General features: G+C 40.1%; 1 protein-coding gene across 1 annotated transcript; it reads right to left on the reverse strand.

The window, feature by feature from the left end:
- Nucleotides 1-27,917, reverse strand: EFCAB2 (EF-hand calcium binding domain 2). Its single transcript, XM_062489021.1, has 7 exons — nt 27,890-27,917; nt 10,551-10,635; nt 7,111-7,183; nt 2,985-3,064; nt 1,283-1,325; nt 1,116-1,182; nt 1-137 (listed from the first exon to the last, which is right to left on the reverse strand). The coding sequence occupies exons 1-7, from the start codon at nt 27,915-27,917 to the stop codon at nt 1-3; spliced, it is 513 nt and encodes a 170-aa protein (XP_062345005.1).

Raw genomic sequence — 27,917 nt, forward strand, 5'->3', positions numbered from 1 at the left:
TCAGATATTAAAGGGGAAGGTCTTAGTTTCATCCACTACCAGCTTTATACGGTAGTCTCTGTAGTGAAGAGTATTTGTTTCTGGATCTAGAGCAACAGCAAGCATGTCCTCCATTTCCTCCTGAGTAAAGGGCTCACCTGAAAGACAGCAGAGAATAACACTTTGTCTTGGGAAATATCCTTTTAAGGACTGGCAAATTCCACTGCTTTTCCCTTGAACGGATCTCCTTTTGATTCTCACACAGAGGAGAGAAGGAACAAAATCAAGGATCTTATTCCTTCCCTTTTGCCAATATAAGTCCTGCACACCAAGTCAGCCAGTCTAAAAGGAGACAGAGGATCTGGATCTATCTGATCTTTTAATTCAGACACCAAAACAGCCTGTTCCTCTCCGCCATGGATTTTGAAACAACCATTTTTGTCAGAGTTTTTGTTCCTGTGTACATTAGAATTATTATCTCTCATCTGACTATCATTGCACTTGTATTGACATCGTGAAAGACTTCTGCATTTTCTCTTCAAAGCTGTTGATGGCCAACTTCATCCCTCAGAGACCCAGGTTACCATCTGAGGGTAGGTCCTGGCACAAAGCCTGCACACCCTTTTGAACATGAGGCAGGTGGGCATGAGTCAGCCACACAAGAAAAGCAGGCTTTTCAAGAAATATTGAGGATTACAGAACGTACAACTTAAATCTCATCTCTGAATCTCTTTGTTGACATGCTCTAGAATTAAGATCAAGATAATGGAAGAATGAATGAGCACTGAAACCACTGAAACATCCGGAAATCTAAGCTGCAATTTTACAGCAAAAGAGTCACATACTTACTGAGCACAGAGGTGTGCACAGAATCACAAAATCTCCAGACATTATTGAATTATGAATAAGGATAAGAATAAAAATCTCTATTTTATAATGTCTGCGAGCAGGCAGATAAATGCTCTTTTCCCTGCACCATTGACCAGTGAAATATCCTAGTCTGCAGCCACTCATCACAGCATTGAGACAATGCATCTACTCCTGCAGTTTTTGGCCTGCAGAGTAAGGACCTAAAGGTGCCATATATATATGTAATGCTTTTTACTTAAATACTGATAATACAGAAGTCGTGTTACCTTCTTCAGTCAAATGTTTGACCAGGTCCTCTTTGGTAATATATCCACATTTATTCTCATCCAAAGCCTTTAAAGAAAAATAATAAAACTTGTGGTTTTAAGCTTATTGTATCAAAAAGCAGCAACTTCTTCTCAGCAATTAGGTACTTGAATATTTCATTACAGACCTCAAATGCATGTAGAATAACATCTTCTGGAATAGGCCGGAATCTGAAACCATGGAATCAGAAAAGTTAAGTTACTGTTTGCCAGTGTTCTGAAAAAACTAAATACAAGTACTAAAGGAAAAGGAAAGTTTCTTTTCTATGAGAATTTACTATTACTAAGTTTTGTCTATCAAACTTTTGTTTGCCCTTTTGGAACTGTCCATATATTTAACTCTAATGTCTTTTGTTGTACTACTGTTTAATTTCCCTTGTGCTGAGGAGCCAAATGAATGTCTTCTGCGTGTCTGGGCTGGCTTGGTGGGTTCATAGGAATCAGCAACAGATGAATCATTCTACACAGCCAATGCACTGAATAGAAATGGACAGGCCAAGAAAACAAAGTTTTGTCCAGGTAGGCTGGTAGCTAGGCAACAGATCACCTAGTGGGACTTGGGCAGTTTAATGAGCTGATGATGAGCAAAGGAGGCTGGTAGCTATAAAAGAAAAGGTCTGTCACTAACAATTTCAGAGAGAGGGGAGAACTGGGCACGTGTGTGCATGCATATGCATGCTCGATTTCAGAGCTGGAAAGAAAGCTCAGTGCAGCAATGGAGAGCTTCCATTGCTGCTGCTGGGAGATATCCCAGCAGACTTTCACCAAACTCCCAGAATACTGAAGAGAAAGAGCTGAATCCAGGGAAGTTCTAACTGCTTGACTGCTTTGTCCAGACCCGCCTCAGTCTTTTACTATCTAAAAATCAAATGTGCTAAGAAGAAGCCTTGGATTTTGTGATCCAAATCTCATGTGCCCTTGCTTAAGTGAACTATGGACACACTTCCCCAAAAGATGAGTGGGTCCTCACAAGCCTGCACTAGCCTGGGGAAAGGTTGCAGGGAGGGGTATTTGTATGTGTGTGTGTGTGTGTCTATGCATGAAGGGAGTGTGGAGGAGGAGGAGGAGGAGAGCCCAGAGCAGCAAGGCATCATTTTGTGAAAGGGTGAACATCAGTGTGGAGCCACAGCTACTTCATATGTAGAACATCCTCCTACCAAAGGCCCTCTGTGTGCAAAATAACTTCTCAGGATTGGACAAGACTGAGTTTCTCAAAAGCCTTGACTGACATCTTTAAAATGAAATATAAACTCCTTGTAAGTAATCTTGCTTTAGTGCAAAATGTCAAAATAGCACAAGTCCCTGTGTATGTCAAATACTTCCATGTACCTTTGTGACCACTTTTAGATCATCAGTCTTTTAGGATGCTAATTGTATATGTTCAGCTGTACCTGGCAGTCATTTTGAGACATAAATATGAAGCTTGTTTACACAACTTATTTAAAATACACTGTAACACTCTGTGCTTCTCAGTAACTGTAACTCATATGTTCAGAGAAAGCAATAGTTATGACCTTAATTTGCATACAAAATATTTCAGAGATATACAAAGCATGTTGAATAGTAATTCTGATTCCAATTTAAAATACAAAAGCTACGTATTATCACAATTATGATTATAAGCTGGTATTATTTATATTATCAGTACAACATAATTTAATGTAGATGAATTAATTTTAAGCAAAATCTATATAGCTAATGCAAAATGAGTTTAAATGACAAAGAAGATCTTCCAATTACATAAAATTTCTGTAGATAGATATGTTTATTCAGAATCAACTCTGTCAATCTGGAATAAACTACAGACAAATAAAATTCACTTTCCATTACCTTCTGTCAAGTAGAACTTTTGTCATCACTGGAAGAAAATTTTCCAGATGAACGAATCCACCCGGTTCTTGTACTTCTATCTGAAAAAAAAAAAAAAACTTAAGTGTAGCAGGGTATATGACTCATTAGCAAACTAATCAAAAAAAAAAAACCAGGAAATTGGGGTGGTCCCTGCATTAAATTTACAGCATTAGACTTTGAATGTTTATATCAGGTCTTTAATATCACATGGCACCGTAACATCTGAGTGAAAGGCTTGTGACCAAATAGAAAGAGATTCAAGGAAGAGGTAATATCCCAGGAAAATACAGGTCTGATATTACAGACACTTGCAGCAACTCAACATTGCCCTCTTGTGCTTCAAAACCATTCATGCAAAGGAACTGGACACCGAGGAACTGATCTTATCTGCCACAATAACTCAGCAGAGGTTTAAACACCCAGGCTGAAGTCATACTAGTAAAGCCTATCAGGATCTGGAGCTTTCCCAAGTAGTGTAATGTGAACACCCATTACAGCAAACCATGAGCATGTTCCCTTGGCATGATTTTGAACTGTGCCACCCAACACTTCCTCCAGCAGATCCTGGCTTGGACCTTAAGGACTTTCCCCCAGCAGAATGCTTGGTGCAGCATAAAACATTTACCAGGGTGGGCATGAGCTGCTCTGTGCCAGCTGGCTTCAACACCCAAGGATGTCTGTGGGCATATTTAATTGGCTAGCTTGGATATAGCTCCAGTCAAGTGCACCTTAATGATGGAATTTGTTGCTTTCATGTTTTGTAGTGAAAGAGAGTTGTCAGGGGAAAGACTAGAGAGGCAGGCAGACTGAGTTAGAGCAGACCAAAACAGCCACAAGGCAGTCATAAAAGGCTACCCAAAAAAGGCTTCCCTTTGCCTCCTAAATAAATTAATAAATTTGTCCCAAAACACTGAGGACTTCTAGCAGCATTCTCACTGCATTCCTATACTTCCATGGGAGATAAACAACATGATAAAAAATGCTGTCTGTCACTGGGGTGTATCCCTTCCCTGAAAATTTTAAGTTTTGCTCCCAAAAGGAGTCTTCTTAATTGAGCTAGCCTGCTCCTGTCTGTATTGAAACTGGATGCATGTCTTGAGGTCTCACATGGCAGCAGCAACATCTTGCTAGGCCCCTTGAGAGACAGCCCAGATTGAAAGAAAACTCAAACAGGCACTGATTTGAAATCTTCTAACTGAGCCAGAAAAAACTTAGTAAGGATTCTTCCTCTGGGAAGTTGGGTCAGAGCTGGGGCAGTTCCTGATACATCCAGTTGCTTGAATGGAAAGCTTCAACTGCTGCTGCATGCTCTTTTCCAGTTCTGGAAGGGGGTTGGGTGCTAAGAGAAGACAACCATCACGTCTTGCTGCTTTAGAATGGAAAGTGGCTTGAAAAAACACATTTTCCCTTCTATTTGTTGAGCCTAGCAGAAAGGATCTTTAGCAAGGAAATGATGATGTTATGTGCTTCATTCTAAACCAAACTGAACCTTCTACCATTACAGAATCACTTGTTTTGCTGCTTGATTGATTGAAAAGATATAATAAAATACCTGGCAAAACCTAGCCCTTGGAGGTGATCAGCAACCTCCATTTCAGAGTCTCTATAGATCCAGAAACATCCTGAGCAGCTAAAATTAATCCTATTTCTAACACTTCTTACTCTTCCTTGTGCTCACTCCTGTTCTACACCTCATTTCTCATTGAAGTTTTTCTGTATTTCCTCCTCTTTCCACAGTAACAATGCTTGTTCAAACTCCAAGCTTGTTTGCTTGTTCAAACTCCATGAGTTTTCCTCTATTTCTTTCCTTTGGTACATCTACAGCTCCCATAACAACTGTATTATAGCACCTATTATGTTTTGTATCTCTGTTCTCCCAGCCATAACATTGGGGTACTTGAAACACAAAGAAACAAAAACATCTTCCAGAGTTACCAGGCAGCAATGTACTGAACTCCAAGCATTGTAGTAACCCTTAGATTATTTTTCATCATCTCTAGATTTAACATTTAATCTTATCTTTGTAAGTAGGCCTAGATATATTATATTAAGTACAGAATTGATTATAAGGCTATATAAGAAACATATGATAATTTATAGACATAATTAAATAAATGCTGATTTTGAAGACATGAATACCGTGGTGGCAGCATGTGCTAGATTAGCAATAAGGCTAATAGGAAGATGAGATGACAGAGACAAAAGGAGTGAGAAACAGAAATTAATCATAGTTTACAATGGGCAACAGTACTGGGGAAATGCCTTGGTTCTAAATTAGCTAACAGACACCATTTTTACCTTATCTAGATTAAGATAAAATGGTATTACCACAGACAATTATAGCGGCATCTTACATAAATTAAGATATGTCTGTGATTATCATAATATATGAAGGGTTCCACAAGCAGTGTTCTTCTGGTACTAAACCTATGCCAAAGTTTCATTTACAGGCACCATGAAACATTCTTCGCTATTTATTTTCTAGTTCAGTGTTCTTTTAGGTCAATCATTATTCTTGAATGTATTCTTTCTTCTTGCAGTATTTGTACTTTAATAGTCTTACAATCAGCATATTCATACATATTACACTGTTGTATCTCAAGAATATTCTGCCTCATAGCTACAATTGCATTGTACTTTCTATGTATTACTTATCTCACATTTTCAGTAATATTGAAAATTGGGATGAGGGGAAGGCCAATCTCTTAATCTCTTCCAGAGGAAGAGGCAGGCCTTAAATTCTCCTGGTTAGCCTGGACTTGAACGGGATTGTCAAAGCATCCCCTTTTCGCAAATCTGTATCTTCAGTGAGGAGTTGCACTGTTCATTTGCTGTAAAAAAAGCCACTGTGGAACACTAAAAATATTATCTGTATTAAGGACCATAATTTCCATTTTGTCTTGTTTGTCAGTGGGAGCTGGGACAATCTGGTTCTCAGAGTACAGAACCAGAGTAGAGAGATTGCAGTATTGTGTTAAAAGAGCTTTCTCCTCTGATGTTTCTTTGCACTTCCTCATCTAAAGCAGCTGCATCACTTTCACAAGACTTAGTGCAAGACTTCTCACACTAAATTCTGATCTACAAGAGACCAGACAAGCCTAGTGAGGAGAGATTACTACTGCAACTATCCAAATTTTTGTGGGAGCAGGAAGAAAACAGCAGGAGACATCAATTCCCAGTATCCTGACCTACACATGAAAAAGCAAAAAAACCTTACCCTACCTCTCAGCCCCAGCACTGTCCACTCCTTAGAGTAGCATGCCTGTTTGAAAAAAGAATGTGAAGTTTTTTTCCCACTTCTTTGTCCCATTTATTAACCACACCATGCCAAGGCACCAGCACACCACTTTTCTATTACAAGCATGATGTAAGGAGACAAAATTTAGTGTAGGAAAAAAACTGTGGAAAAATGTGATTAATTTCCTTACCTTACCACTGCCTATCATTGGGAGAATGAGAGGATCGCTAAGTCTCGTGATGTTTTATGTCCTGAAGCCTGATTTACAACCTTAGGCAATCAAGTAAGAAAAGATTCTCACCTATAACTCAGAAATCTGAAGACAGAGAAAGACCTCATGAAGGAAAGAATGTTGAAAGGAATGGCTATAAGACAACAATAACAGGACCTAGTTCAAAAAATGGCAGGCATTCCCTCTGGGTATTTTTGGAATGTGATGTATAATTTTAACACCTGCTCAAGAACTAATTTTTACTACCTAACCCTGCAATGTGTCTCCATGGCATGCCCAGAAGAGCAAGATGGTTAGAGTTTGGATATCTGAGGTTCAGAGCATTCTTTTTCATCAGCCAAAACCAATTTTTCCTCCATTTTCTATAAATGTCCCTCCACCTTGGCACAGTGTCACAGTGTCTCTTTGGGTAAAATAGAGTCAAAGACTCCTCATTTTAATCCATCAGTGTTGTTACCTCATCAGCCAAAAGGTATGCTTCAGGGTAACCTGCAAGATTGTCCGTCTCCTGGAAATACTTCCATGACATTTCCAACATCTTGGAAAAGAGTTTAGGTTTCTCATTCAGCAAGGCAGAAGGGCCAAACTTGTGCGAGTTGAATACTGAAAAAAATACAACAGATCTAAACATTTACCTGTGCAAGCAGTTCCTGTACTTCTGCCTCATTTGGGAAGCAACCCAGTGACCTGACAATGCAACCAATCTCCCTGAAAGAAAAGCAAAGAAAGCAAAGAAGAGAAAGAAAGAAAGCAAGAAAGAGAGAAAGCAAGAAAGCAAGAAAGCAAGAAAGAAAGAAAGAAAGAAAGAAAGAAAGAAAGAAAGAAAGAAAAAGAAAACATATCTTTGTTAATAAGTCTGCAATACAAGACTGTCTGTGGAGAATACAGATGCCAATTCAGAGCTTGTACATTGGAGTGTGAACATAAAAGCACACAATCTATGTGGAATTTTAAGATGATGTCTCAGTAAGCAATGTCTACTTTTTCAGACATTAAATATTATGAAGCTCCTTGAAATTGTTCTTGCAGTTTCCCCACAAAATTCTTCACTATTGTGTTGCACTGTACTGTGTGCAAGTTACTTTTACATTGCTGTTCTCTAATTGTTATGTTTATTTTCAGTAAAGTCTGTATTTATGTAGTTAACAAGTCACTTGGAAATCTACTGAGTTGCAAGGTAAATAAAATACATGCTTCCTTTGCATGCTTTAAAGATACAGATTCCAACTTCATTAAAGAACAATTACAAAAGGTCAGGAAGAAGGCAACCCTGCTATGTCCCTGCTGTGCTCTCAAAGAGTCAAACAGAGCAACGAAGTGGCTTATCACCACTCTGTTTATGCTGCAAATATATTCATAGCTTGCATTTACTGCAGCTGTTCTGAGGCTCTAAATAAAATTCTGACCAAACTGGCAAAGCCTGAAAGTAGTCTAAGATGAAAAATGTCACAGACTAGAAGCAAAAGTATTGTAAGGCTGTAAGTAAGTTTTAATGAGACTTATGTTATGATTAAGAACAAAATAACAGAAGCATTAATGTAACTTGTGACTTACAATTCAATTCAACAACGCTTCATTAAATTTCAACAGAAATTTAAGCACATTTGAATATGTATTCACAGTGCTGGTGGTTCCCATGATCCAGACCTCTGTGGTTCCTTCTTTTTATTTTGTGCAAAAATCAGCCTAATAAAAATGGTAGATACAAGGAGGAATGGTCTTTGTAAAATCTTCTTATAACAGTAAGACCCTGAATGCAGCACACCAAGCACACGCAAAATTATATGTATAAGTCTATGACCTTCTCAGACAGGTGCCAAGGAGTTCCCATTCTGATTGAGAAGTGAGAAGCACTACAGTAGACAAAAGAGAGAAAAAGGCTGGCTGCACAAAACTAGTTACAGAGCAAAGCCCAACCCCACACATCTACGTGTTCCAAAATGAAACCATCTACTCAAATGACCCTGCCTCTGTGGGTGTGAATGGCCAATGGCATCAGAGAGGTCAGTCATTTAGACATAATCCTTGTCCATGCCTTCTACTTCTAGTATGTATAATATTGCATTTGATGTTCTCACTCCTGCACTCCCTCATATTTTCCAGCTACTTGTAACTATTCCCTGCCTCCACCAGAGCAACATCCAACACAAATGCTGCCTCCTTGTTGTCCCACACTATTTCTGCTCTCACAGACTGCCAGGGATGGGAATGCTGCCACGACCTTCCTGCCTCACTTCACTCACACCCAGCAGAACTGTGATGTGACTGAGTAAGTCAGACCCTAGAAGAGTCTGCAAAATCTGGTACTGCTGGATGCTGTATCTGGCAGTGTGCATGCATGACAGCACAAGGATGTTGCTTGAAGTGCTTCTGGTAAAAAAAGTCAGGTCCCATTTGGTAAAAACATGGTGTTTAAAGGGCCTGATAGGAAACTATTTTGCTCCCAGCCCCTTCCTCTCACTTAGTTCAGCAGCTGCAGTCTCTGCTGTGTAGTTTCTAGAATACAAAAACAATGGTTAAAATCAAGTTTACAATCATGAAAGTTTTGTAACACAGATGTAATGAAAATTTTGGGTCATGGTTTTCACCTTACATGTAACGTTTTCAATAACAAGATTTGCAATATCACAAAAGTCCTTGACTGAGGGGCATGAAACATGCATGAAAAAATACCACCTTCCTCATGCTTAGTTTCTTACTAATTTGTACTAGGAGTCATGGAATACCCATGTTGGCCTGACAAACCAGTATCATTTTCCATTCTTCACAGGTATCTGATATTTCAGGCAATAATACTGATACAGCTACAATTGTGGTTAAGAATTGTGCTGTGCTGCCACCTTCTGATACAAGATAATCAGCCATTAATAATTCCGTTTGTGATACAGCCCTGCAATATGAACCTAGGAATAATTAGACAATAAGTTTTTGTCCATTGTCTGTATCTGTACTACAAAAAAATTATGTGAAATTGTGAATTTGCTATGTTAAATAGACATTTGGATGTCCCCTGTCTGAAGGAATACATTTTTAAAAGAGTCTACTTGTATAATTTCATTGTTGTAACATGCTCCCAAGCTGTATATCCATATATAATGGAATGAGAAGTAGAGAAAATTCTGCAGCTTTTTAGCCAAGACTGCTGATGTAAATGACAAACGAACAGGCAGTGATTATGGCACGATGCACTGAGGGCTGGGGGGTGGTAGTGGTGGGGGCTCTGCCCTGGGCCAGGCAGCCAGGGCCCATCCTACTGCCCAGCCAGGAGCAGGGCACCAGGACAGCCCCAGCCCTGGGCATCAGGCACCTCCCTGGGCACAGAACAAGAGATTTAAGAAATCACTCTCCCCTACAGAGCCCTACAAGGGAACAGCAACTATACTGAATATGGAGACATATCCTGACATCCTCCCCATCAGGTATAGCTGAAAATCCATTACTTCGATGAAATACCTGCCATATCTTAAATTTAGAGGCATTAGTAAGCATGCATTGCTACAACAATCACATGATTTTTTTTTACCTCCCTTTCCTCCCTGTAATGTAGAAAAGCTGTTCAGAACACGTAAGTATTTTTTTCAATTTGTCTTCATGAGGAATGTCTAATGACAACAATTTCACCAGTTCTCACACTCCATTCTCACACACTCCAGTGTTTCCTCTCAATAACTGATTTATAATTAAAAGGATATTATTTTGAAAATAGTAATTGCAAATATGAAAAACTATTCCGGTAAACTTTCATGACAACAGTTTATAAGTTCTGAACCTGCTCCCTGAAACATAAACATGTGTTGTACACATTTTATAACTTAAGTCATATATGTATGAATGTTTATGTTTAAAATTAAGTTTAAGTAGCACTGTCAAATAGTCAAACTTTTAAAATATCAGAAATAAAAGCATCTTGGGATTTTCAAGCATCCATCCAAGGTCAACCAACTACAAACATACTTGTCCAAACAGGGCCAAAAGAACTGTTTCTATGACATTTTCTGGTAAAACAGATGCCAGTTTAGGGAGCTGTTTATCTCTATTGAGATTCTGCAATAATTTTGTGAATATATTTACAAACCTGACATCCACAGTTTTATTGGATTCACGGTCAAACACTTCAAAAGCTTCTGCAATCTTTTTCGCAATTTCAGCTACTAGGCCATCTGCAAAAAGAAACATAAGAAAAAGAATGATTCACTGAGCTGTTACAACTAATATGTTTCCAATTTGAGACTTAAAAAAGCAGAAGCACCAAAACTGATAAAAGGCAGACAGGAAAGGTACTTTGAAAAAGCAAAAAATTTTGAAAAACTCCCACTCTAAATGCAGAATCTGTCATTTATGGCAGTAATATTGCCTTGCTGTGGCTCTGCAGCTACATCAAGTCTGATGACGATGGTATGCCTCAGCTGCATGAGCACACAGCTGCCCAGGTGTGTACCCTGCCCAGAGTGTGCCACAGCTCGCTCTGGACCATAAGCCTGAGCCCTTCCTGGATGCCACTGTGCCAATGGAAGGAGCAAAGCAAACATTGGCTCACGCTTGCCCTGAGATGGGGCTGAGTCATTTCATCCAGGTTCCTATGTCCAGGGAATTTTAAGTGCTCTCATGTCCACTCAGTTAGTCATAATGTATGAAAAGCTGAGAACCAGGGATAAGATGTATAAGATCTGTGCACAGTGAATATGGTTCATGGTAAATAATTCACAGTAAGAGTTTGGAAAGTAAGACAATCTCAGCAAAGGAGAAGAAGTAATTTGCTGCATTTGGTTTTTATATCTCAATCTCAAAGAATGGGCAAAGAAGAACCAGAAGTTACCACAGGTATATCTCACAAAAGCCAGAAATTGCATTCTTGGGGCAAGCTAAGAACCAGGAAATAAATTCTGAAGAAAAAAAATATAAGGAAGGGAAAGGGTCTATCTCAAAAGGAAAACTCCCTGGCAAGAAAACCAGGGTAAAAAAAATAGTGAACTGGTAGGCCATTTATAAGTTTGTCTCCAAATGACAGAATATAGGAAGCAAAGTGACATGGAGTTGAATTCTTGGTCCCCGTGGCTAAATACAGCCCCAAACTCTGTTTTGCAAACAGGAAGCAGCATTTTTTAAGCTAGCCCCCAAGCCTCCACAGAGATTCCACAGGGAAAATCTGACTGACATCCAAATTGAGATCGGTATGAGGGACACTTACCTCATTTTCATACTTGTCTTCTGTATTTTCAATATAATAAGTAAAACAAAGCTTTCTTGTAGTAGACAATATATTTCCTCTTTAGTTGACACGGTGTTAAGTGCTGTTGAGCAGCTCAGGCCAACATTAAGCCACCAGATCTGTTTTCTACAGGCATAACAAGTTCATACTAGTTGTCTACAATCCCAATAATTTGGGAACCTCTGGGCCTGTGCAGTGTGCAATCATTTTTTCATTTGCTTTCTCGCTCTCACAACAGAAATGTCATTTTGCTGACAAAGGGTATCAGAACTGAACGTAGCTGAACAATACATTGGCTTTGTGATATCCCTCTCTTTATCTTGACCCATGAGCTTTTTTATTGTGGTTTCTCCCCCTATCCAGTTGAGGAGGGCAGAGTGAGGCTATGTGGATGCCTGGCAGCTGGCCAAGGCCAGCCCATCACAGGCTACAAACACTTCAGTACAGCGGTGGATTGACCCAGATATAAGGAACCTCTTCTGCAAGTAAAAGAGAGGTGCATCCCCTCATAAAGCTACAGCTGCCTGCTGCCTTCCATCTGTGTTTGGCAATGAAGTCCCCAGAGGATAAACAACGAGAAGATAGGTAGGAACATATCCTTTATTCCTCTCCCGGACTTTATTTTCCTGATGGAAGCATGGGCAGGTGTGTGTGTGTGATGGAATGGAGACTGGAGCTCATTGAGGAAGAGGAGCCCTGTGCAGTCCCCAGGCACAGGACAAATTGTATTCTTTTCAGAGCCTGACAATAAAGCCTATCTTTTCTCTGTCTATGCACCAGTAAAATCCACATTTAATTACTTTTAAAAAAAATAGTTCAATCTAAGTGGACCTGATTCCTTGTAAAAAAGTCCCTAAAGACTCTCAAAGTACTATATTTGATGTTTGTGGGTTTTTTTCTGGTTATTTCAAAGAGTCTTCGATCTACATGTCTCCCACGTAGACTTGGAGTTTAGTTCTTGACATCAGGCACTTCAATTGTACACTACGACTTGCAATAGAGAAATGTTGAAAGAATATTTATAGCTGCATAGTCTTGGCATGATGTATGAGACTTCTGTAGCAATAAAAACTAGCCAAGAGAAGACAGGGAGAGATTTTAAGTACTGTAACTCTGTAGGCATCCAGCCTTTCCAAGCTGTTTTCCATGAAGACAGTAAGCATAAACCTTACCTTTTGAAGAGAGCTGATAAAGAAAGGTCCTGAAATGAGATGAACTTGCTTTAACCTAGGTACCAGATAATCTATATCTCTTCCAAGAACTGAGAGGAACTGAGTGACTAAGAGCCATATCCCTGTAAGAAAACATAATATACTGTTGTCCTCCCAAAGACACTCTGTGAGATGAGTAAACACCTAATAAGTTATTGGCTAAATTTGTTGTTTTACTTGCAGGAATGAAAGCCAAAGATGTTCAACATAGTTCAGGATGGCAAAGCTGTTTATCTGAAGAATTCTACAATTCACTCTAAACCTCTCTTTCTGAGGGAAAAGAACATGGATTCCCACTCTAGGATAAGAAATGGGTAAAGTTTTGAAATTACTCCTTCAAGAAGGGCATGAAGAGATCAGACACACAGTTAACTCAGTGGATGTGATGCTCTAATATACTGAAATCGTTATGTACAAGGATACTGTCCACTACAGGTAGATTAATGAAAGTTTCATGTTGCCCTGTGTCCTGGAAGTTTTTCAGGACAGAAATACCTACACTCTGACAGAATAAGATTTCACTCACTTATTCTACAAACTATAAAAACAATATACAATGTCAAGGATAGAATTATCTCACTTCTTGCAATAATTTAAGTAAATAAACCTTGAAACATACCATGCCAAAAAGGATTCCAATAGCAACATTTATTTATTCCCTCAAAGAAATCCGGAAGGTATGATGTATTATTTCCAATTTTATGCTGTTAAAATGCTTGAGATACTTGTCAATGCTGTCCCATCCTACTTTATTCTCCCACCACATATGCAGGAACAAGAAAAAAAGTCTTAAAATCTATTTCTCAGACACATTAATTGAAAATGTATTCACTATCAAGTTTTCTTTCCCATACTATCCTTTGCTGTTTTCCCATTTTGTTTAGTGTGGCCTAGATAAAAGCTCTTGACACAGCCAATTAAGAAAGACTGACAGAGAGCTGGGACTCCCAAGTCAATTCTGATGGTTCTTGCAGAATGAGTTGTTTCTCTTGCCCAGACTGCTCACCAACACTCTGAGGCCCATTTGAAGCCAGCCCTTAAGCAGAACACCTGCTTTAATTGTGACATTTCTTCTTCAAAGACCACATTTCAGCCTTTATAGGGAACAGAAATCATTAGCTAGATGTGGCTCTGCCAGACTCTTGAGTAATGAGAACTTTAAAAAGGGATTTCTAGTTGATACAATTTGCTAGATTCTACTATTCACTTAATGAATGAGCTTGCTTGATTTCCTTCCTTTGGGCCAGTTGCTCTGATGGTTCAGAAAGCCAACCTCTTTTCCACTAAAGAATAAAAATGAGTTATCATAAGAGGTAGTTCAGCATTAAACAACTACCTAAAATGCTGGGGAGAAGTATCTGTTTGTTGCTCACAGGAAAATATTTAGTCCCAGTGCATCCTGATGAACCTATTTACACCCTGAAATACCTTTAAACTCTTTTTATGCTGCTAAAAAGAGTAAAATTAAAGGTTGATTTGTAGCAGTGCTGGTGGACTTGATTTTATTACTTAGTGTTAATGCTCACATACCTGAATATTATCCTTTATAAGCATTATTTTAGGTGTATTTTAATAAATATTGTCAATTTTATATTTAAGCTCCTATATGCATGTGAGTATCTTATGAATTATTAATTACTCCATCCACTTTCCATGATACTATGCTATGGCTACAGGCAAGTGTGAGGAAACCCGTGAGATCTCTGCTGACAGGAACCCTTTCTCATGCGGAGCTGCCTTGTGGAACTTGCCAGTCTGAAGGGACAGGGACACAAACAGGTAACTGCAATTAAGTGACAATTTCAGAGTCATTTACATGTTGTTATTCCAGTTTTATTTAAAGTGCTGTTATCAACAGCTCTTTTGTAGATTTCCCCATCCAGTAACTAGGGCTTATCCATGGAAGTACAAAATCTTATCAGTGGCTTTATATTCCAGCACCATTCCTTCTCTTTTCTACTAGCCCTTACTTCAACCAAAAAAAGCAGGCAGCAACCTTGGTCCTACCAGCTGAACTGGGAATGAGGTACAAAGACTGCCATGGTGAAAAATGAACATTTTTAGGAAGGTAATAGAAATGAGAGAGGATGTGACTGTGCAGGCAGACACATAAAAAATGTGCATCTTTACATCCACAGCAATCTGCACTCAGCTTCTGTCAGCATTCTATTTCTGCTCACAGATCCAACTTATTGTTTTTAACCACCCTCTCCACTCTACTCCAACACTTCCATAAGGCTCCTATGACCACTCTTGGTATGCATGTAGGATGAAAGCGATGAATGAAAAACCAAAACAGATTTGCCTTTGATGTTCTCTCCCAGAATCCTTCCCAAAACCACAAATGGAAACAGGGGCATAAGAATTTGGGGGGGAGGGGGACAACAAAAAACAAAAATCCAACAAAAACAACAACACAAAACCAATAACAAAACAAAACAAAACAAAAAAAAAAAAAAAAACTCCAAAACTGGAGGTGGTTCTAATGAGAAAAAATGTACAAAAAAACCAGTAAGACACTTCACAATGCAAACTCTGAGGTTATCAATGAGCTTTTATGAGATCTAATCAGGCTTTTAACCAAGTTTTAACTGGACCATCACCTAGGTCAAGATATTCAAAAAAAGTCACAGTACTCAGCATCACCTGTACAGGTGAACTGTCAAACATTCTCAAATAAGCTCATCAGTTTTATCAAGGCATTGAGTTTCCAGAATAAAAAGGGAAAGCCAGTGTGGTCTCATAACATGAATTCTTGTTGATGATATCAGCATTCTGCCACAAACATATGGTTTGCATTTATATGAAGTGTGGGGAGCTTGGCTGACATAAAAATAACTCAGAAATCTTGCCCCACCCCAAAGAAGAAAATCTTAAAGCATTTAACTAATGCTATTTTAAGGAAATTACCGAGGAACAGGAACATGGAAAAAACCATCCTGAGGCCACATGAATCTGACTTACTGGTAAGATCCTTATGCTCAGTAGAGGAAAAGGCATGCATTAAGTTTTTTCCTAGTGACCTTCTCAATTCCTTCTCTGAGGAAGCTAAATGTACAGTCAGCCTAATATGCTGAACCAGCAATTGTATGCCATGCTCTAGAAGTACTGAGGTAAGAGAAATATTGTCTTCTCTACTCTGTAACTGCAGTAGCATGTATATAATAATGTATTAGGTACCCAAAAAGAAAGGAACAATAGGATTAAGCAGTAAGTTTGCAAAATAATCAGTGCTGTTTCATTGTGTCTTGTGATACATAATTAAATAATTAAGATATGTTATCATTGAAGAGTTTTCATTTTAGAAAAACAAATCAGGAAGATTTTGAACAAAAGCAAGATGTTTATGGAGCCTGATTCCTCCAAAGAAGGGGTAAACTTATTCCTGAATGGAAATCTAAAGAAAACAAATGGATGCAAAGTATTGATGGCACCAATGGGAAATGTGTCACCTGAGTTTAGACATTCAGATTATGTGAAGAGATAAAATATATAGCTTTGTGGAATTTCATATACATCAGTTTCCAAGAATTGACCAAGCTGATGTCTTCACTGGCTGTAACACCTACTCTAGCTTGGGAATGTAAGCTATGGCCTGCAGACTCAGGAGAGAGATAATGCTTTCTCTCCTACATACAAAGCATCCTATGTTATCCCAGATAATACTCAGGCAATCTGAATTTTAGTCTGTGTGGAATTAAAAAACAAACAAACAAAAAAATCTTAACTGTCTTACATAGAAGCCACTTTCAAGCATTCCTAAAGGAGTAAAAATTAAATCTCAAGAGCAGCAAAATCTTTTACGTTTTTCAGAATTGTTGAGAACTAGCCAGGTCATTGCTCCCCATTGCTTATGTTCGTAAAAGCATAAACCATGTGGTATCCAGATGAGAAGCAAAGCCCATCACCAGTGTGAATCAACAAAACCAAAATCCTGCACTGATCACTGAGAATGTGAGCAACCTTGGACCAAGAGTATCACCTCATGCTGTTGCCACACCTCTCCTCCTAATGGCAGTACAAGTTAGAGCTGAAAAGTTACCTGGTTGTTTCCACCACAGTAATTGCCTTATGGAAAACTAACAGAAAAAATAAGAAAGGGACTACATTTAAAAATAGATAGACAGAACAGAGCCTTCAGAGTGGAGCAATCAGGATGATCTTTGCACAGCCCCATGGCACCCAGTGTGAACCATAAAAAAAACCCCTCCAACAGCAAATAGACTTTTAGAAAAATCAGGTAAGTAATTTGATGTCTGATATTAAAATACTGGCTGTCAGTTTGATGAAGGCTGTGGAAAAAGTTAACTGCAAAAGCTACTTCATATTCTGACAGAAAAATATTAAACACAATTTTTCCTTTTTGTCTTCTTACATAAGATAATTGCAACATGGGCAAAATAGTGATGTAAAAAGAAAGTACTATTTTGACTCCAGTTTTGGCTACAAAAATGAAATTATTTTATAGAATTCTGATAGAAATAAAAAATTAAGAGTTCAGCTCGAGCATAATGGAAATATCTTGTTTAATTCATTTGGAAGTAGACAAACTCATTAAAGACTTGCCAAAAAATTATTCAGCAACTGTGCATTTCAACCTCGAAGTTGAAAAATGTAGTAATACATCAATTTGCAAAATATATCTAGTTTGTGCTAGTCAGTTGGCAGCAACTACTGAAGTTACAAGGTGCCAGTAACTTTTTACCTAATGAAATAAGATATCCTGAATATTATCCGGGGTTTTGATTGTTCAGTAGATGGCATTTTAAATGCCATGGCATTCTAATCTAACACAGATTCAGATGTTTCAATATGTGTGGGAACCAAAACTAACAAAATTAATGGGAAATTACCAACTCATTCAACTGCTGAGAAACAAAGTGTAGAAACTATTGCTGTCTTGATAACCAGTCAAGCTTCTAGTTGCTAAAAAGATTCTGAAACTATTTGACACTGTAACATAGAACGAAACAGGACATGAAGAATGCTGCATCAAGCAGGAAAAGAAGCTGTAAATAGTCAGTGTCTTTCACCACCTAGAATTTCCAAAGGTGTTTAAACCCATAGCTACACCACCTCTAAAAACAGTTCATACTAAAATGTCATTGATTTGAAAGGAAATATCCACCACTGACAAAGTTCTTGTCCCCATGATCTCTCCCCAAAGGTGCTGGAGTCATGGGCAATCCTGTCTACTGCCCTCCCTTCTGAATCAGACGCGATTCTTCATCAGCAGGAAAAATATTTCTTTCCCTCGTGGTAGACATTCTTGTTGGTTATCAAGCTCACTTTAATAATGTCACTTCTAGCTGCTCCTGCAAGATGCCATTATTTTCCCTGGCCTGTTCTGGGCAGGCTGGGTCCAGAGCAGTCCGCAGAGATCACTCTGCATGCTCAGTCCTTGATAATTCATACCTGTCTGCCCTGAGTCATTATGACATACCACTTTGAACAGCTGCTCTGTTAAACTTGACTCCCACATCCTGACCAGGATTCTTTTAGCTTCCTCTGTCCACTGCCTGCATTTCTTAATTCTGTGTTTCTTGAAGCCAGAGGATGCAGATGGCAACGTATATCAGCATGAAGCCCCAGTAGTACTACAACCACTGCCTGGACTTTCTACAGAATGGAGAAGGGCAAAATACGAGGGATACCGCTGACACCTCTGCAAATTCCTCAAGAGATGCTTGCTCCAAAACAACATGGTCTGTATATCGGAGGGGACCAACAAACCACTATTTTCTGCATCTTTGGCCTGCCTTGTACAGGCAAAGGGAAGGAAATAATTTTTTCCTGCTGCTCAAAGAGTTCCTGAGCCCCTTGTTGGTGACGGCAAGCTCAATCTACGCAGTCCTGGGACATACTGAGGCAGAATTGAAAAATCATTCCCCTGTAGGCAGCTAGTCTGAGTGATGAACCACAGGATCCATGCACATCATATATCCCAGGAAAAGCTCAGCAAAATATGCTCTGATGTTTTACTGCACGCAATCTGTGTAGATATGCTAAATCTGCGTATATATCTATAGATACTGAACCATCGTTCTTCATAAGCATCAGCAGAGAAGCCTGTAGTCCTGGAAAATTATCAAGGAATACTACCTATACTAAGATACTAAGATACTAAGATGGAGTTCAGTCTTCTCAAACCTGAAGCACTGAGGTTTGATTTCTCTTTTTTGGGGGGAGGGGGTTGTTTGTTTGTTTGTAGGGGTTTTTTTTGTTGTTTTTGTTTTTGTTTAGTTTGGTTTGATTTGGTTTTTGTTTGTTTGGTAGGATGTATGGGAGGAGTCCTTCCTACCTGTGCTTCACAGAATGAATTTGTGATTTGATCCATATATGCCAAAGAGGAGAAATGGAGGTGCAGTGGCTGGCTGATGGTATGACCATGCATCTGAGATTCAGCGTGCAGCATGTTCCAGGTCAAAGCAATTAAAATGACACAGACTCTGGCAGGGATTCCTGAGCTGCCACAAGCCCAGGCAGTGGCCCATAGCAGCAGCTAGCTGAGATGGGTTAGTCCAGGTCTTTGGAAGTTTGTAGGCTGGGGCTAGAACTTGGCTACAGCTCCAGATTCTCCTGCTGATTAAGTGTTCTGGACCTACCAGCATGTCCAGGAAAAAAAAAAAAAATCAGAAAAGTTGTACCATTTGCAGTTAAAATTGCAAGACATTCTGACACATTTTCTAATGAGTAATTTTTAAGCCATTCTAGAGCATTTCTTTTACATCTACAAGGAAAATGTTCCAATGGAGGTTATCATCCACTACCTTGCTAGTGATAGTGGGCAGAAACCCTTCCACCAGAAAATGCGAGGCAAGTTGGATTCCCACACACACGGGGCACAGGCAGGTTTTCTGCTCTCTCTTTTGACCAGCCAGGATGGCACTGGGCAGAGAGAGTGTCGTGATTACCTCCTTTAAGTAGCAAGGAAGTGAGCAAGCAAATACCTATCCCTTCTCCAGCTCCCACTTACTGTTGCTCTGCTCCTGCTCCGTGGTGCTGCAGACCTGAGCTCCTCCTGTCATCCCCCATGGTCCCTTGCTGGGGGTACCACAGCTCGGGCCCAGTGACAAACACCTTGCTGTGTGGCTTCATAGCTCAGTCTTCCACCTTCCCTGTAGCTACAGCTTAAATACTTTTATCACCATATGCACAAAATCCTTCTGAGCTCTGAAATACTCAACAGTGAGAGCTAATGCTCTGACCTGATCTTCTTAAATACCTTATTCCTGACCCACTGTCACCTCATCTCCGTGGTAAATAGTGCAGGGTCATGCTGTGAACTACAACATGCATCTTATTGTCTCTACCCTCTGGAGAATACACAACACTGGGAAATAGAAGGAATGCATGCAGTGGCTTCTCTGTGTATGCTCAAACCTCAGATAAAAAGTAGGGATAATCACTTAGAGCTTCAATGAATCTGGAGTCATCATTGCTTACAGCAGAAACACTTGGCAGTTCTCCTGAACATCTTCCATAATACACCAGCACCCACCCTGGTCCTGGGGGTTTCTCTCCTCACAGATTTCACACAAGTCTGCTTGCCCACACTTTCTGCATTTGTTGTTGCAAAGTCCTTGCAGAAAAGCCAGTTCTTTCTTTTTTCACCCCTGTATTTGATGAAATTTTGAAACAGATTTTTTTCTTCAATCCCATTTAGCATTTTTGCACTTCTTAGAAGGAAGTTTGATGAGATGGGCCTCAAGACCCTGGGATGGGAAAGTTACAAAAGTATTACAGGGCAGAAAAAGCCATTGACTCCTGGATTACAGCAACACACATTTTCATTTGATAAGCATTTTATCGAACATTTTATGCCAAAAGTAGCTGTAACATTTTTAAAGCAACAATAGAGGTATAGCATAAAATGTTCCACTGCAGTTCTCAAAACCTGGCCCTGCCTGTCTTCTCAAGCAGTCAGCCATAGCCATGCTGCTTGTTTCACAGGCCTCACAACTGTTGCAGATTATTACTTTGGAAGCAGCAATAACGGCTCTTAAGAAGAATCATGTATCCAAACTGGACCTAATTGTTCTCAATTACTACCTCAATTCCAGCCAGCAAAGCATCATTTTGCAACTACTCAATTGGTGGCTAAGTCTGATTTCACAAAGCTGGGAGTCATTTGCACAGGTCCAGCCCTAACAGCAAAGTTCTCCCACTACCTGGTGTCCACAGATAAGTTGCCAAACACTTGCTATTGCATGCAGCCAGCACTGAGGGCAGTGAAACAACATGCTTTGTCACACTAACTTGTAGAATGATGAGGGAAATCCTTTCCTTTTAATACAAAAGATCTTCGTGGAGTAGATGATGTGGAAATGTGCCTCCAGTCATCCAAAACAAGCAACGAAGTCCATCTATGCATAGATCTGAATTGCTTTCTGTACACCTGTGATTCATAGGTAATATGCAATGATTATCTCATACTTCATGATGTTATCCTTCCTTCAGTGAAGTGAAAGAAATGTCAGCGACGTTAGTTAGCTTGCAAAGAACAACAGAGATACTTTTTTCAAGTCAATACCAGCTGCATGTCCATTTTCAGAAGGCAGAGATAAACTCAGCATAAATCTCCATTAGGAATGTCTTGCACACCCCTGAAATCACAACTCTGCCGGTTGCACCAGCCAACATTCTTGTGGCAGCTCAGAGCTGGCAAAAACAGTAATCTCATTGCAATTTGTTCTATATCCCTCATCTCAGACACACCTGGGATATAATAAAAGACCTACGTCTAGCCCATATTTATATCCTGTTTTGTCCCCAACAGCAACCTGCCCTGCAAGGATATACAGCTCTCCTGGTGATGCTGAGTCCTGCTGTATCTCCAGATGCAGCTGAAAAGAACAGCTTACATAGGCTGTGACACTGGCAGAACACAGGCTGGCTGCTGTGCTGTGCAGTCACAGAAGGTATCTGTCATCTGTCTCTATTTGTCCTGCACTCTCCACAGTGCTGGTCCTGCAAGCAGATGGCAGAGCTGCAAAGGACAACTCTGACACCCATATATACACCACAACAAGTTTCACCAAAATGTGGCAATGCACACACTGCTGTGGGACCCATAAAAGCCCTTGACTCTGCCAAGGATGTGGGACAGTCCCAACAGGACACCATGCCACTTGTCACTGACAGTGTACACTTGACTGCATGTGTGGCAGCAGCAAACGTCTCATAAATTGAATATTCCTCCTGAACTGTCTCTGCACACTGATTGCTCAAGTGGTCCAGAACCAGGCACCAGAATCAACTGGATATGAGCACTTTGAGAATTTATTTTCAACATAAGACATTATGAAGTTTAATTGCAGTACCACAGTACTGCTGCTAGAACAGAGCAGTATGCAAATGTTCTTCTTTGGAATCTGCAACATAATGACAGAATGAGAGGTTTAAGTATGACTTAATACAGCCTGTTATTATGTAATATATCAGAAACCCTTCAATTTGGTGCCCTTAATGGGTTTTAAAAAATAGTTTCTAGATCGGTGGCAATTCTATCTGCAGTACTCTGTCTTTGCCCAAGCAAAGGAAGACTGTCAGAGTGAAACAAAAACAGCAAGGGAATACAGGGGTTTGCTGCTGCAGCTGCTTGGCTCTAAAGGCGCTGCCTTGAAAGTATCGCTTACAGAGCAAAATCACTTTCTTTACATACCATGAATGAACACAAACCTCCAATTTTCTTTTTGTTTACCTAAGAGTAATATTCTGAACTTGAACAGTATTTCAGCTGACAACTGACATATACATTTAACATCAATGGGGAATAAAACATTTCTGGCATTCATCATTTCAGGCAGACTAAGCTAAAGGAAAAAAGTTAGCAAACTTGGAAAAGTTGTTCCATACAAGCTGTTCAAAAACGAACTTCAGAATTCATTTCTAATTTTCCTGACCATCAGCACTAACAGTGCAGAACCTCCTTTGAGCTTATACCAGTGACACAATAATTCTTACCATTATTAAGATGGTGCTTGGAAAGCTTTTGAAGGTTATGATTCTATACAGCCCTAGGCTGGACTCAAGAAAATCCCTTCCAATCTCACACTCTTGAGGCTGTCACATCCTACCCATACCTGTGCAACATTGAACAGCAAAGACAATAGACTTCCAAAAAGTTGGGAGTCTGTATTTTCTTGAAGGTGGACATTGACCATTTAAGGGTGTTTATAAAAATATTGCTGAGACCAACCAGGCAGCAAGTAGTCGTGAGGTTGGTTTGGGACCTCCAGCCCCTCCCTGTGCCAATAGTTTTTACCTTCCCACTGGGTATCTGCAAGCTCTGCTTCTCTGGCCACCTCTGCAGCTCTCCAAGTCTCCCGTCACTGACTGTCCCATTCACTTCCCACGTTACTGCCAGGCTGAGAACAAGGCCCACCTCTGCACAGGCTGAGCTGGGACATCACTGCTGCAGCTGCTGCTTCCCTCGAGATACCTCACAGGATGTGTAGAAGCTATTTTAAGCTTCTTTCCCCACCTCAGCCATTGTCTCAAGGCAGAAAACAGCAGCACAGCTGGACCCCACGGCAAGATTTATTCAGGGCAGAGCAATGGTGTGACCAACACCCCTGTCTGCATGGCCACCTCCCAGCTGGGGGCCAAACACTGGCTGTGACAGTCACATTTCTGTTATCCAAAAGACCAATTTCCTTCCACAATCTTTTGCCTGACACATTTTATTGCCAATAGCAACAAAGCAGTATCTGTTCACACAAAATACAGGGACTGTTAAACTGAAAAAACCTCCCAACCCCTCAGATCTCAGAGTAATTAGTGTGTAGACATGGAAATTCTTAATAACATGTTAACTATTGTTGGAAAGATAATTTGTGGGAGTTCTCAAGCTCACTGGTTGGCATTGTTGAAAAGGAAAAAAAGTTTAAAGCCTTTCTTTGCACACCATTCAATTTTTTATGCAATAAATCTGCTAGAAGTAGAGCCAAACTGAAAAATTTCTGCCATTTTATGCACCATGGAAACAAGAAACCTGTCAATCTGCAATTACCTATTCTACATCCATTTGAGATCAATTTCTGCTGTGGGAGCATAGCCAAAAGGATCAGATCTATAACCTGTGTTTGTCATGGGAGATGGACATAATTTATTTTTTGTTTTGCTCTCAAATAAGTACAAATATTAAAACATAAATCAAATTGATGTCAGGGTGCAAGTTAAACTGCATTACAGCCTAATAAAGACTATAAACTTTTCTCCTCATGTACTTTCTTACATCAATGTCAACAAGAGGATACAAAAATATTCGAAGTGTTCATCTATAAATTCCACTGTGATAAAACTGCACAGTGATTTCCTAAGTGATCTCATATATTCAGATTTTCTTCTAGAGATGAAATACTGCTTGCTTGAGCCCTATGAAAGCTACTTATTTTTAACAGCTCATATTAATTTCATATTTTTCCCAATAAATTAAACACTGCCACTTTTGAAATTAGAGATAATTTGTCTGAGGGACTACTTTAGCCTGAAGGTTTATTGTGTTTAATTCAAAGCTTTTGTACCTTTCAAATGCTGGTGCTCATTTGTGAAACTCTCAAAAATACATTTTAAAATTCTCAGTATAACAAGTTCTTAAAAGAACTCACGTGCTTCAACATCATGTGCATCATCCCTTTCAGCGGGATTCCCTAAAGTCATGCACAGCTTAAGTGCTTTTCTGTGTCGGGTTTGACCTCTCCTGTTAATTAAGTGTGCTCCAAGCAGAATTAATAGTTATGACTGCCTACAGTGCTCACGGCAACTACAAGGCTCTCTCAGCTTTGAATCAAAACATTAAAATAAGATGAGCAGCGATAGCACATTTTCAGTATCTCTAGCAATACAAAAGGCAGGAAAAGCCAGGTGAGGTGATGTGGACAGGGAAGGTTTAGATCCTCCTTCCAGGCATGAGAAGATTCAGCAGGGCAGATGATACAGGCATAATTCTGCTTCTCTGAAAGAGGGTAGTAGTTGAATGCATAACTAGTTCTCCCCAAATGTTATCTCCAGTATCTCTGATTTCATCAGCATGCCAGGTAGCAAACTGGGGCAGGCAAAGAGCAGACATATATGTATGACTGAACACACTGTTACTATATTTACATACCAAAATAGGAGTGAAAACTCTTTCCCGTGATCCACATGATGGGGTGTCTTCATCTGTGGTGCGAAGAGGTTCTGTGAGGCCTGATTTCAAATTGCTACCCAGAACAACTACTAATCATTTACCAGAGAAAACCATCCTTGCTGAACAGTCACTCTCCATAGGTCTTCACAACAGAATCAAGCAACCTTCTGGGGACAGCTGTTATCCACAACCAGTTATTTGGTTCCATACAGTCGTAAATGGGTGAAGTAGCAGCTCAGACTAGTCAATATACTTCCCTCTGGATTAAAATTCATTACTTATTAATTGCATTTTAAATGTGCACTATCTGGCACAAAGAACATGATCTTTGAAAAACTCCAATACTGATCAACTACATAGCATTACCATAATGATACAGTAACACTGAGCATTTTCTCCTTTATATACTTTCATGTGATTTCTTAAATCCCAGATGGAGAATAATTTGTCTTCAGTCTAGTTCTACTTGAGGCACTACTAGTCTGACATTTTACTTTCAGGTTTTAGCAACATCAGTATTGAGATCAGAGGTATTAAAACTTAGAAAATCTGACACATTATGTCAAATTACAAAGACAGTATCTGAGAGCAAATAGAAGAACAGACAGACTGAATTAAGTAGCAGAAAAGGGGAAAGAAACAGAATGATAGGAGGGAAGATAGGCACAAATGTACAAAAGTGAAAGATTAAACAAATATTATAGCGTAATTAGATGCATGTGAAGAAAAAACATTGTGTTGTTGAAAGCACAAACGTAGGGATATCAATTCAGAAATAGAACGTGTAGCTACATACAGTATGGCCATTTACATTCATGCACATACAAGATTTTATTCACAACATTTACAGAAGATAGAAGATAATACTCATGTGAGTAACATGTACAAGAAGTAGCAGGATTTGGCCTTTCACTGTTTTTCCTTGTGTACAACACGTATATTTGTAAAACATTCAAGCAGGCATTTCAGCTTAGAAGAAGACAGAACTTGGAACTAATAGGACCTAAGGGAAACCTTTCCAGGAAAGCTGGTGGAATTGCAGTTCTGCAAAGCAGAATACCCTAAGGACTAATTATTTGACAATACAACTAATGCTATTACCTACAAGCATAACAAAGTTAAACCTGCAGCTCTGTAGATGTGGAATACTTGCTGGAGGAAATCACAATCTATTCGTGAATCCAGAATCCTGGAATCCTAATTAACCCTCTAACTGCTATCAGCAGGAAGGCTAATAGCAACTCTGAAGTGTGTAAATTACTTAATCCTAAGGGATTGTTTCTGTTAATGAGACACTGACTGTTAGCTCTCCTCAGCTGTGTTTACAGTAATGAGGCACCTTTATAGGGCAATAAGCAACTGGTTTGCCTAATAACAGGCTGGGATTCCTGTGAGTGACAGAAGCTACTGGCCCTGTGACACGAGTTATTGTCCCCATTCTACAGATAAGAAACTAAAATCCAGCATGTCACATTCTATGATCCACTGGTTCAGCCAGGTAAGGACCTTATGGCGTACATTGTTTCCTAAAAACCATAAAATAATCCATTGATTATATTTTTTCAATTACAATGTTCAGACTTTGCAAACTATTGCAACACACAAGTTTAGTTATAAAAAGGACAGATTTCAGAAGTTACAATATTGTTAATTATAATTAAGTTACAATGTTTTTACAGAAAATATGTTTGAAATGATGCTTGAACATCCTTGAAGAAGAAATTACCTTTAGCCTATAAAATAGAATTTCTGGAAACACTCCCTAAAGTAGAACACAGTGGCCTCTAAAAATAAGCCATGGTGCTATCTATCAGCAGCACAGATTACTTTTTTTTTTCTGGCAGAAAGAGCTCAGTGCATCCAGAAATGACGGCGAGGCGCTATAACCAGCCAGCAGCAGGTTCAGCCGTCTCAGGCTGCCCTGGCAGGCAGCCACCCCTTGCCATGACAAGGGGGTTGGCTTTGTCACCACCCAGCCTGTGCACACCCCGTGTGGTGTCACCACACCGTAAGGCTGCCAGCACCAACAGGCAGCTGGGGGAACCCCTTGGCCGGGAGTGCTGCAGAGCAGCCCCCCCCTGCCCTGCGGTGCAGGCTGTGCTGTGGCAACCCTGAATGGGATGGGAAGTCAGGGGCTGTATTTTTGTTCGTGTAAATACGCACGTGTATGTGTGTGTGCTGTCACATACAGGTACATACGTACACACAGCCACGCACATGTGCACAGATACATATAAGCATGTACATATCTAAAATCACAGAAGGAGCTGAGTTGGAAGGGACGAAAAGGATCATTAAGTCCAACTCCTGGCCTTGTGCAGGGTCACACCATGTGCCTGACAGCGCTGTCCAAATGCTTCTTGAACTCTGCCAGGCTGGTGCTGTGACCACTTCCCCGGGGGAGCCTGTTCCAGTGCCCAGCCACTCTCTGGGTGAAGAACCTTTTCCTCATATCCAACCTAAACCTCCCCTAACACAACTTCAGGCCATTCCCTCGGGTCCTGTCACTGGCCACCAGGGTAAAGAAATCAGTGCCTGCCCCTCCTCTTCCCCTTGTGAGGATGTCAAAGACCGCAGTGTACACACGTACGTACACACACACACACGTGTGCACATATATATGTACATATGTACGTATGTGTGCGTGTACGTACGTCCGTACATATGTATGTACGCACTCGAGTACGTATATATGTGTGTGCGTGTCCGTGCGCCCCCCCGGCCCCAGCCCCGCCTAAGGCCGCCCGCGCAGCCGCCGCCCGAGCCCTGAGGCGGGCGGGCCCCACTCCCTCACTCGGTGGTCCCCGGCTCCCGGCCTGTCCGCACACTCCCCCGGGCGGGGAGCCCCGGCCCGGCCTTACCCGCGGCCTTCTCCTCCTTCTCCGCCAT

Source organism: Cinclus cinclus, chromosome 3 (assembly GCF_963662255.1).
Source record: "Cinclus cinclus chromosome 3, bCinCin1.1, whole genome shotgun sequence".
Classification (NCBI taxonomy): domain Eukaryota; kingdom Metazoa; phylum Chordata; class Aves; order Passeriformes; family Cinclidae; genus Cinclus; species Cinclus cinclus.

Bases quoted from the DNA above. Each gene is read 5' to 3' on its own strand.
- EFCAB2 (XM_062489021.1), bottom strand. From the start codon at position 27,917: ATGGCGGAGAAGGAGGAGAAGGCCGCGG. The intron at 1,326-2,984 runs GTAATGGAAAGT...CCATGGTTTCAG, and splicing joins AAAGTTCTACTTGACAGAAG to ATTCCGGCCTATTCCAGAAG. The intron at 138-1,115 runs GTAACACGACTT...GCTGTCTTTCAG, and splicing joins CAAACATTTGACTGAAGAAG to GTGAGCCCTTTACTCAGGAG.